This window comes from Cervus elaphus, chromosome 16, assembly GCF_910594005.1.
Source record: "Cervus elaphus chromosome 16, mCerEla1.1, whole genome shotgun sequence".
Taxonomy (NCBI): Eukaryota; Metazoa; Chordata; class Mammalia; order Artiodactyla; family Cervidae; genus Cervus; species Cervus elaphus.
Window position 1 is genome coordinate 38004579 of NC_057830.1, and position 12543 is coordinate 38017121.

At 40.4% G+C, this 12543-nt stretch overlaps 1 protein-coding gene and 1 non-coding gene across 2 annotated transcripts in view; both read left to right on the plus strand.

The window, feature by feature from the left end:
* Positions 1-6862, plus strand: part of KCTD9 (potassium channel tetramerization domain containing 9) — an 83174-nt gene extending 76312 nt beyond the window's left edge. The window contains exons 10-12 of the mRNA XM_043927737.1: positions 1034-1139; positions 2109-2242; positions 4957-6862. Coding sequence (XP_043783672.1) covers positions 1034-1139; positions 2109-2242; positions 4957-5073 — 357 coding nt within the window. The 3' untranslated portion in view covers positions 5074-6862. The remainder of the gene's footprint in view (positions 1-1033; positions 1140-2108; positions 2243-4956) is intronic.
* Positions 6863-12074: 5212 nt separating this feature from the next.
* Positions 12075-12181, plus strand: LOC122673153. The gene has a single exon (XR_006334630.1). It is a non-coding gene; the product is annotated as a U6 spliceosomal RNA (small nuclear RNA).
* Positions 12182-12543: the final 362 nt, after the last annotated feature.

Here is a 12543-nt window from a genome sequence, read left to right on the forward strand (position 1 = left end):
CATAAAATCTAATCATCTTTGAGTTATCTTCTAGGTCCTCATTATCCTACCTGTCAGTCTGAGCTTCTGAACTACCTCGTCTTAAAGCACAGGCATGAATGGAAATGCAAACCTGTTTGTCAGTTATCTGTGATTTGAAATGGCCTGTAGTTTATCTTCTGTTCACTAGAATTGGCTGTGGCTGAATAAAACTGCATTTATGAGACAAGGATTTTTCTTGGTATGGGTATCACATAACTTAATCAGGCTTAGGCGTTTAGATTTCCTCATTGATCTAATTATAATAACAATTGCAATTATCATTTCTGTAATGTCTGAGGGTTTTTAGAATACTTTTTACCTTCTACTTTGGCCCCAATTAGCAAAGGTCTAACGTTATCACTGACTTTATAGATAGCTTCCTACCATATCCAGTAATTGTTAGACATCAGATCTGATGGCATTGAATTTAAAGTTCCAAAATATACTTTCTGACTTTTTCCTCTTTATATCTTGAACTCATTTGGGTACTCAGGGTTGACAATGTTTTGGAGCGAAGGTTGGTACAGAAAGACCCTACGAGCAACTTGGTGGTGTTTGTAGCTAGATGGCACCTTTCATTGCTGGCCTTAGCAGTCCGACCTTTGAAATGAAGGTAGTGACAACATTACTGAGCATCAGAAATTTCATTCTTGCAGTAATAAGAGAAGATCTAGATCCCTAACAGCTTCATGCTTTCTTCAGACATTAACTGTTACACTGTCATGAGCTGGGCTGTTTATAAAAATAGAAATAGGGATATCATAGTCCTCCCTCCCCAGCTTCTTTTTCTAAACTCTTTTCATGTAAAGCAGGAATGCTATTGTTTGTTTGGCTTTTTTTCTTTTAAAACAACTATTGAAAAAACTTCTGACGATTATTGTAAACAAAACAGTTGATTGTGAGTATATCAGATTTTTTTTTCTTTTTTCTTTTACTGTTTGAGCCAATTTTTTCTAGTCCAAACAAAATTCTGAACCATAATAAACACAGACTTTACTCTTTCCTTGGCCAGTGTGCAAATCTCCAGGGCGTCAAGATGCTGTGTTCTAATGCAGAGGGAGCATCCTTGAAGCTGTGTAATTTTGAAGATCCCTCTGGTCTCAAAGCCAATTTAGAAGGTAAGAGTCTCTCTGTAATTACCTTCTCTAAAGTAAAAACACACCATTAAGTAAAAAGCCCAGGAAAATAATTGTTACTGGTAAAACATAACCATAGGGAGGAACATTTCTTCTGTCTTCGGGGATTTGCAAAGGGCTAAGCCATTGTTTGGTCTCAGTAATGGAAACCAGCATGCTGAACTCAGGAAATGTGGCCTCCAGTATTTAAGGAAGCTTCAGCTGGAGATAAGTATCAACATCTTAAATGTCCAAACAGAACAGCATTGTTTTTTAAACTTTTTATTTAATAATGTTTCAGGTGGACAATAAAGGGACTCAACCATACATAAACAAGCATTCTCCCCTAAATTCCCCTCCAGTCCAGGCTGACACATAACACTGAGCAGAGTTCCCTATGCCATGTAGTCGGTTCTTGTTGGTTATCCATTTTAAATATAGCAGTGTGTACCTGTCCCTCCCTATCTCCATAACTATCGCTTCCTCCATCCTTCCCCCAGGGCACCATAACAGAACACCATAGTCCTAACGTGGACCAAAATGAAGAACTTCAGTTTGCGTAAAGCCAGGCAGTTTTTTTTTTTATCACTTTTGGATGTAATATTTTGTTTATGAATTCCTTATTGCTTTGTTTTGTCCATGAACTTGTCATTTTGTTTATTTGTATATCTAGAAGACACACAACTCATTTCCATCACCATAAATTTTTGGAAGCATATTTAAAAGTGCAAACTCTGGGACCAAATTGAATTCCTCCCTCAAAAATACAGATTAAAACACGAATTCTTAATTCATAGTGTAAGCAAACAGATTGTTAACAAAGAACTCCATATGTATGTACATTGGTCAAGAGACAAGTTTATATAATTCAGTCATTTCCAAAGGATGCAGAGGTCAACATTTACCCCTGTTAAGTCATCTTGCATCTTTTGAAGATAAATGACTATAAATACTAAAATATACTCACTTTAGGTGCTAATCTGAAAGGTGTGGATATGGAAGGAAGTCAGATGACAGGAATTAACCTGAGAGTTGCGACCTTAAAGAACGCAAAGTTGAAGAACTGTAACCTCAGAGGGGCAACTTTGGCAGGAACTGATTTGGAGGTGAGTCACTGAGTTTTTGTTCATCCAGAATGACTGAGTAGCTCCTGCAAAATGTATTGAAATAAAACAAAGTAGTTGGCTGTTCAATACTGCCAGGTAATGCGCCACTGTGCTGATGGAATGCTTTTCTTTCAGTTGCTTGTTTAAACAAATTTGAATTCCAGAGCAGAATCTGCTTACCTAAGTTACAGACACTAGGTTCAGACTTTATTTTCGTTGGAGTAGAATTCCTTTACCGTGTTGTTAGCATCTGCTGGTACTACGGCGGCAGCCACAGGTACGCGTCCATCCCCTCCCTCTCGGGCCGCCTCCCCATCCCGCGCGCCCGGCCGTCACAGAGGGCTGAGCTGAGCTCCCGGGCTGCGTGCCGCCGCCCGCTGTCTGCTTCACACACGCTGGTGTGAAGGTCAGGGCTGCGCTCTCCGTGGTCTCACTCCTTCCCTGCCCCGTGTCTGCAAGTCTGTCCTCTGCGTCCCTCGTCCTGCCAACGGGTTCATCAGTGCCAGTTTTCTAGATTGCATATTTGAAGACTCATCTGGCATTCAGTCTGAGCTGATTTCTCCTCTTTTCCTTGGATCTCCCTCAGGTAGATACACTTGATAGATGTTTTTTTAATCCACTTGATTGTGGTTTTCTTAAATTTTAATTCCAAACAGAATTAAATGGGGCCAGATTATTTCTTAAACTTCTTGAGAAATTGAAATGATATCTGTGTTTGAAATCAGGTTCGGGGAATACCTGTTCTAAATTGGCATCATATTCTTTTTTGAATCTCAATCTGAGACTTCAGTTCTGTCCAGCCAGTCATCTTTTTCATCCGAGTTGTCTGCTATATATCCTCTTGAGCTGCAGATCGAGCTGGCAGACTGCACGGCAGTTAACGGGTCTGTATCGCTGTCTGGTGGCTCTTTCTGCAACGACGGGCATGTTCTGTGGCTGTGCTGTTCAGTCCAGCACCTACCAGCCACATCTGGCTATTTGAGGGATGGATTTGTAAATTGTATTTAATTAAAATTCATTTAAATGTAAACTGCTATATGTGACTAGGAGTATCGTACTGAACAATATAGACCTATACAAGAAAATCTGGCATAGATGGGATTCTAGAGAATAGGATGTCAATATTTAGCTTGTTGATTTTTTAAAAAATGTTTTCATCTATCCTCCTTTCACTCTATACTTCCTTCCTATGCAATCTTATTCAGTCCTAAGGTCCACAATACAATCCTTAATTCAGTGATCCTGTTTCATAGCCAGCATCTAGAGTTCTCATCTGAATTCACCTTGTTCTCTTGATAGCCCTTAGCAGCACAGCAGCAAGCCCCGTTGAACTTGAAGGCAAAAAGAACCATCTAAGAATGAAGGTATAAATGTATTACAGTAGGTTTATAATACAGTTATTTAATTTTTAAAATATCGTTACTGTCACCTAAGATGAGCATTTTTTCCCTTCGTTTCAGTTAGCATGTGACTACATGTGAGTTCTTTATCTAAACAGTAGAAAGCCTCCCTTTGATTGCAAAGACTAATCAGGATGACTGTTGGGACAGCTGCTAACCCTCTATCCTAAAAGGTTATGTGCAGTCACCCTTCTCTCTAACCATCATCCCCACCATCCCCAGGGACTTAGCCAAAAATCCCTGTCCCATCTGTCACTTTCTGATCTCAGTTGTGGTGGTTACACTGCTGTATATAGATCTGTTAAAACTCACTGAATTTTATACATAATTGGGGGGTTAAAAAAAGGCAATTCCTTACTCTAAGAATGTTAATGTTAGGCAGTTACATGATACAATTTACTTATTAAGTAAAATCCCTTTCTCTGTTTAAAAATCTGAGCCTTCCCCACCTCCATGCCTTTCATTATTGTTCATGGATTGTGGTAAAACCATTAAGTCACTCAGTCGTGTCGGACTCTCTTGTGACCCAATGGACTATAGCCCACCAGGCTCCTCTGTCCATCAGATCCTCTAGACAAGAATACTGGAGTGAGTTGCCAGGCCCTCCTCCAGGGGATCCTCTCAGACCCAGGGATCCAACTCACATCTCCTGCATTTGCAGGCAGGTTCTTTACCACTAGCGCCACCTGGGAAGCCCCAGAGAGATGTGTAACTAAATCACTTGGCTGAATACCTGAAACTGACACAACATGGTCAATCAGCTGGGTGTGTTTTCATCACCAAGTCATGCGACCCCATGGACTGGAAGCCCGCAGGCTCCCCTGTCCATGGGATTTTCCAGGCAAGAATACTGGAATGGGTTGCCATTTCTTCAAAATCAACTGTACTCCAATATAAATTTTCAAAAAAGCACAGAGGTTATCTCAGGTCCCAGAAATCAGTTTCTGACACTCAGAGCCTCTGAGTTTGTCTGGCAGTGGAGCTGCCCCATATTCCCAGGGAAGTCCATAAAATTGTTTAGATACACTTTACATTCTGGATTTTAAATGCTTAAAATTCTAAAGGGACATGCTTCATTGTTGACCTTTATTGGTACATATTTGTGGTGGTCAGCCTAAGTAAGCATCAACTAGAGAGAAAAAGTACAGATAGAAGAAAATATGGCTTTCTCGTAAAACTTCTGAAAGTTTTCCATAAATAACTGAGTTTTATTCTATAGGAACCTTTTCCTGATAGGCCCCAGGAACCATTTTAAGAGGAAACAGATATGCGCTTCAATCTGTTAGTTCCATGAATACCGTTTGTGTCCTGCAGAACTGTGACCTGTCTGGGTGTGACCTTCAAGAAGCCAACCTGAGGGGTTCCAACGTGAAGGGCGCCATCTTTGAAGAGATGCTGACACCGCTGCACATGTCCCAGAGCGTCAGATGAGAGGCCTGCAGGGGGCGTGCCGAAGGCGCCAGGTGCTCCCCGTCACTCTTCTTTCTCCGCCCACTCAGTTACCTAGAAGAAATAACACTGTACGGGAATTAAAAAACATTTAGAGGATTATGCTTGTTCTCAGAGGTGCATAAGAGGAAAAAAGTAGCTTTTTTCCCCACATTCTGGGTTTTAACAGAGAAGCACTCCTTCAGTAGATTTAGGGAAGCTAGATTAGATTGCTGCCTTTGGAGTGGAGTAGGGGGATTTGCCTGGTGGCCTTGCGACCAGGAATAAATAGTATCTATTATATTTGCTTTTAAATAGGCATGATGTTGAAATACCATCTGGGTTTGAAATGCATTTGAGGATTTTAATTTATGAAAAGCACAACATATGCAATTATATTTATTGACTCTCTAGATGCAGTGCGGATATTTAAATTGTTGAACTTTACAATTTTGCAGAAGTCGTTCAGGTTTCTAAATAGCTTTAGTGGGGCCTCTCCTACTTTGAGTACCTGTCACACCATGTGAAGATGGTAAGATCAGACTCCCCAAGGCTCTCTTTTCAGGTTCATTTTAAGAATTTTTTTTTTAAGAACAAAACAGTAGCTAAATTAAAGAAACCCTGTTACTGATTGAGATAGAGTGGCAGGAAAGAGACATCATATATACATCATTGTCAGCTAAAGTTTCAGTGGAACTCTGTGGATGGCAAACAATTTACCTACAGCTTTTAACTGAGCTTTCAACTTGCAATTTCATTCTCAGCAAGCTCCACTCCAGGCCAGCCCAGGCGATTTATCTCTTTACACTACTCGCTTAGTCCCTCCCCGTACCGTCAAAACAAGCACAGGAAGAGGGTTGAAAACCAAAAACATAATTAACATTCATTTAACTCAAATGCCAGATAAACAAGACCAGCTTGGAAATAGGTGTGAAATCCAAACCCACTGCCATCAAAGCTATAAAATATGAATGAATATGGCAGAGTCATCTTTTAGAAGTCAACAGAGTGGAACTGCAGCTCTGACCCTACAGTGGGGAACGAGGAATTTTAAACTGACAGTTTGACTACAGTTATCAAAAAGCTTAAACAGAAATAAAGGTATGTGGCTGGTGCCAAGATGGACTACCAATTCAGTGAGCACCTTGGTTCTTACAGTTCTGGTGTGTTGTATTTTAATACATTTTAGCCTGGCTTCCTCGAGTCACTTGCTCTGCAGGGGCAGGGCCTGAACTTCCTTACCAGTAACTGGTGTGTCCTTATGTCGACCCCAAGAGCAGGGATGTAAGCTGTGTCCAAATGGGCTCTGAATTCTCCAGACTCATCCGTGTGAGGCAAGGAATCGTTAAAAACCACTTTGTCTCCTGTGGGAGAATGACATGTCTTCAGTATTTACATAGCTTATTCTTCTATACATATGCAAAGCTTTCCTTAACAGTAAAGGGTACATATGCATAAGTGGGAGGAGATAGACCTTTACAGGCGAAGGAAAGCAACTTCAGAAATGAATTATTTTCTTTGCTTTATTATTTTTACCGAGACAGAGAAGTATTGTATTGAGAGATAATCTATTTTCATAATCAATATGTGCCTAAATTATATTTAAATCATTTCACTCTGTACTATATTTTCAATAATTAGAGAATGTGTTGTTCATCCACTTAAGGGTACCTCTGTAGACATAACCTAAACCTGCAGAAGAATCTGAAAGATCCAAACACAGTATGCTTAGAAAATGCAGATTTTGGATCTAATGTGTCCTGCATTAATAAATGATGTGAAATGTTGAAAAGGCGTTTCTTGTCTTGCTTTTGAAAATTAGAACTTTCCAAATTTACTTAATTTCTTCAGTATGCGTTTAAGACCAGCCCTGAGGGTCTGTGTGAAAAAGAAGAAAGTGCCTTTAAACTTATTTCTTGAAGCATGATTATTTTATGATCCTCCTCTTAAAATCCACCATGCTAACACAGACATTTCATTAATGCTGAACAAAAGAAAAGGCTGTCTTCCAAGAACTCATTTGTGTTACTGTTTAGCTGATGAACATTTTTACCTGTTAGCTTTGTTGGGTTTGTGAAATACATTGTCCCTAAAGTGTTGTTGCTCGACAACCAGGAGAAAGAAGTTTAAGCAGGAAGGAACGTTTCAAACTAGCAAAACTCCCATTAACCCTTGTAATGAAATATGATTGTACACATAGGTTTAAAACACAGTTGTTTGGGGAGGGGCGGAAAAGGCTAGAAAAGGGTTTTAAACTAGATAAGCTAATGATCTACATTGAGAAAATTTGTACTCATGTACCTGTTTAGAGCAATATGTATTATGCTGTAATAGTCTTTCAGCTGTAATTTCAAAGCAATGAAATACTGTATATTCATTTTCTTACAAAGCTTACCATCATAAATCAAGACAGGGTATTTTCTCTAACTCTTCATTTTATGAATTGGCAATAAATCTACCCCTAGTCAACTTTAAATCTTTAACATATGAAAAACCCTAGCAGTTTTTAAATCTCCAAGGAAATAGTCTTTAAAAGGTACAACTCTACAAGGAAAAGTAGTTATTATTTTTCACAAAGTACCTTAGGCAGGGATTAATTATCTGAAACCCTGTCACAACCTTAGATATGTCAGCAGGAGTTCATGAGTCCTTCCTGCTGAGATTTTACATTAGGACAAAGAAGGTTTCCATCTGTCATTCAGCAAGATTGTGTGTGTTGTATTCAGTCGCTCAGTCATGTCTGACATTGCGATCCCGTGGACTCCTCTGTCCATGGACTACTCCAGGCAAGAATATTGGAGTGGGTTGCCATTTACTCCTCCAGGGGATCTTCCCGAGCCAGGGATCAAACCCACGTCTTTTGTGTGTCCTGCATTGGGAGGTAGATTCTTTACCAATAGCTCTACCTACTAAATCATTATTGTTACATTTTAGTAATCTTGAGGTGCTTTTTTTGAAAGCTAAAAAAATGAAGCCATTTTCCCTTTATATAGCCATACGTTAAAATTTAGGAGATTTCTAAATTTAGGGGGGAAAAGTGCATAACTGTAAAATTCAATTATTTTGAATCCTATTTACTAAATTCAGCTTCATGGCAAATTGATCTGTCACTAGAACTGTGCAAGGGTCAGTTTGTCACTAAACCTCCACATTCTATTAATTGTATATTTGTTTGATACCCGATATGGTTCTGTAGAAAATAAACAAGTTTGGCCTTTGCCCTTGAGATCTATGACAATGCTAAGGCAGGCTTCAAGAGCATGACTCACAGTGAAGGAATTCACAGACCATGTGGCTGCGTTCATCTAAAAATTTCAAAGCATTTTTCAAAGACTGACTGTCAACTGATGGAAATTCTGTTCAGTTCAGTTGCTCAGTCGTGTCCCACTCTTTGCAACCCCATGAACCACAGCACGCCAGGCCTCCCTGCCCATCCCCAACTCTCAGAGTCCACCCAAACCCATGTCCATTGTGTCGGTGATGCCATCCAACCATCTCATCCTCTGTCGTCCCCTTCTCCTCCTGCCCCCAATCCCTCCCAGCATCAGGGTCTTTTCAAATGAGTCAGCTCTTCACATCAGGTGGCCAAAGTATTGGAGTTTCAGCTTTAACATCAGTCCCTCCAATGAACACCCAGGACTGATCTCCTTTAGGATGGACTGGTTGGATCTCCTTGCAGTCCAACGGACTCTCAAGAGTCTGCTCCAACACCACAGTTCAAAAGCATCAATTCTTCAGTGCTCAGCTTTCTTTATAGTCCAACTCTCACATCCATACATGACCACTGGAAAAACCATAGCCCTGACTAGACGGACCTGTGTTGGCAAAGTAATGTCTCTGCTTTTTAATATGCTAATTAGGTTGGTCATAACTTTCCTTCCAAGGAGTAAGCGTCTTTTAATTTCATGGCTACAATCACCATCTGCAGTGATTTTGGAGCCCCCAAAAATAAAGTCAGCCACTGTTTCCACTGTTTCACCATCTATTTGCCATGAAGTGATGGGACCAGATGCCATAATCTTAGTTTTCTGAATGTCGAATTTAAGCCAACTTTTTCACTCTCCTCTTTCACTTTCATCAAGAGGCTCTTTAGTTCTTCTTCACTTTCTGCCATAAGGGTGGTGTCATCTGCATATCTGAGGTTATTGATATTCCTCCCAGAAATCTTGATTCCAGATTGTGTTTCATCCAGCCCAGTGTTTCTCATGATGTACTCTATATATAAGTTAAATAAGCAGGGTGACAATATACAGCCTTGATGTACTCCTTTTCCTATTTGGAACCAGTCTGTAGTTCCATGTCCAGTTCTAACTGTTGCTTCCTGACCTGCATACAGGTTTCTCAAGAGGCAGGTCACGTAGTCTGGTATCCCCATCTCTTTCAGAATTTTCCACAGTTTATTGTGATCCATACAGTCAAAGGCTTTGGCATAGTCAATAAAGCAGAAATAGATGTTTTTCTGGAACTTTCTTGCTTTTTCAATGATCCAGCAGACATTGGCGATTTGATCTCTGGTTCTGCTGCCTTTTCTAAAACCAGCTTGAACATCTGGAAGTTCACAGTTCATGTATTGCTGAAGCCTGGCTTGGAGAATTTTAACTTTACTAGTGTGTGAGATGAGTGCAATTGTGCGGTACTTTGAGCATTCTTTGGCATTGCCTTTCTTAGGGATTGGAATGAAAACTGACCTTTTCCAGTCCTGTGGCCACTGCTGAGTTTTCCAGATTTGCTGGCATATTGAGTGCAGCACTTTCACACCATCATCTTTCAGGATTTGAAATAGCTCAACTGGAATTCCATCACCTCCACTAGCTTTGTTTGTAGTGATGCTTCCTAAAGACCACTTGACTTCACATTCCAGGATGTCTGGCTCTAGGTGAGTAATCCCACCATCGTGATTATCTGGGTTGTGAAGATCTTTTTTGTACAATTCTTCTGTGTATTCTTGCCACCTCTTCTTAATATGTTCTGCTTCTGTTAGGTCCATACCATTTCTGTCCTTTATTCAGCCCATCTTTGCATGAAATGTTCCCTTGGTATCTCTAGTCTTTCCTGTTTGATTGTTTTCCTCTATTTCGTTGCATTGATCGCTGAGGAAGGCTTTCTTATCTCTTCTTGCTATTCTTTGGAACTCTGTATTCAAATGGGTATATCTTTCCTTTTCTCCTTTGCTTTTTGCTTCGCTTCTTTTCACAGCTATTTGTAAGCCCTCCTCAGACAGCCATTTTGCTTTTATGCATTTCTTTTTCTTGTGGATTGTCTTGATTGATGTCTCCTGTACAATGTCACAAACCTTCGTCCATAGTTCATCAGGCACTCTGTCTGTCAGATCTAGTCCCTTGAATCTATTTCTCACTTCCACTGTATAGTCACAAGGGATTTGATTTAGGACATACCTGAATGGTCTAGTGGTTTCCTCCACTTTCTTCAATTTCAGTCTGAATTTGGCAATAAGGAGTTCATGATCTGAGCCACAGTCAGCTTGGGTCTTGTTTTTGCTGACTGTATAGAGCTTCTCCATCTGTGACTGCAAAAAATATAATCAATCTGATTTCTGTGTCAACCACTGGTGATGTCCATGTATAGAGTCTTCTCTTGTGTTGTTGGAAGAGGGTGTTTGCTATGACCAGTGCGTTCTCTTGGCAAAACTCTATTAGCCTTTGACCTGTTTCATTCTGTTTCCAAGGCCAAATTTGCCTGTTACTCCAGGTGTTTCTTGACTTCCTACTTTTGCATTCGAGTCTCCTGTAATGAAAAGGACATCTTTTTTGGGTGTTAGTTCTAGAAGGTCTTGTAGGTGTTCATAGCACTGTTCAACTTCAGCTTCTTCAGCATTACTGGTCATGGCATAGACTTGGATTACCGTGATATTGAATGGTTTGCCTTGGAGACGAACAGAGATCATTCTGTCGTTTTTGAGATTGCATCCAAGTGCTGTGTTTTGGACTCTCCTGTTGACTATGATGACTATGATGGCTATGATGGGATTCCTGCCCATGGTAGTAGATATAATGGTCATTTGAGTTAAATTCACCCCTTCCAGTCCATCTTAGTTCGCTGATTCCTAGAATGTTCATTCTTGTCATCTCCTGTTTGACCACTTCCAATTTGCCTTGATTCATGGACCTAACATTCCAAGTTCCTATGCAATATTGCTGTTTAAAGCATTGAACCTTGCTTCTATCACCAGTCCCATCCACAACTGGGTGTTGGTTTTGCTTTGGCTCCATCCCTTCATTCTTTCTGGAGTTATTTCTCCACTAATCTCCAGAAGCATATTGGGCACCTACCGACCTGGGGAGTTCATCTTTCAGGGTCCTATTGTTTTGCCTTTTCATACTGTTCATGGGGTTCTCAAGGCAAGAATACTGAAGTGGTTTGCCAGTCCCTTCTCCAGTGGACCACATTCTGTCAGACCTCTCCACCATGACCCATCCATCTTGGGTGGCCCCACACAGCATGGCTTAGTTTCATTGAGTTAAACAAGGCTGTGGTCCGTGTGATCAGATTGGCTAGTTGTCTGTGATTGTGGTTTCAGTCTGTCTGCCCTCTGATGCACTCTCTCAGTACCTAGCATCTTACTTGGGTTTCTCTTACCTTGGACGCCGACCCTGGCCTTGGTCGTGGGGTAGCTCCTCTCCACCACGCTTCCGCGCCATCGCAGCCCCTGCGCTACCAGTAATCCAAGGACACTTAACCAGGGATAAAAGATTAACATGACAAGGGTCAAAGTCTCAACTCCCGTTTCATCAGTCTTAACCAAAGACACATCTGCTTCACCAATACTTGTTAAAGCACATCACAACTTAAATAGCATCCATCATTCAAACAAAATGGACTCTTGTTGAAAACCAGCCTCTCATTACCTTCATAGGGAGATAAGATTCCATTCCTCCATGTCACAATGGCCCTTAAATTATTCAAAGTATCTAAATGAGATAAAGTCAATCACTTACATTCTATTTTCTAAATCCCCCTCTATTTGCAATTAAAGTTCATCTTCTGTGCTCGCTTCGGCAGCACATATACTAAAATTGGAACGATACAGAGAAGATTAGCATGGCCCCTGCGCAAGGATGACACACAAATTCGTGAAGCGTTCCATATAAAAAAAAAAAAACAAGAAAAAAAAAAAAATAAAGTTCATCTTCTTCCCTACGCTATCTGACAACCTCCACAGCGGTGGCTGGGCAAAGAAGTTTATTTGGGTGGACCAACATTGCTTCTTATGCCAAAATCCTTGCAGATGTAATTTATTCTAGAGGACATTGGGCAACAAGTGACTGATCTGGCATCCTACTCAAGGAGAAATTTCCAATCTTAACTCTAAAGTGAACACACATCCAGTTATTTTGAAACATTTTACTGCTTAGCAAATGTAACATACCTTCATCCAACTGGACATGAAGATTTAATTCTGAGTCAGTTAAAACACATCTTAGATGCAGAAAAGGAAACAGATCTAATCAGGTT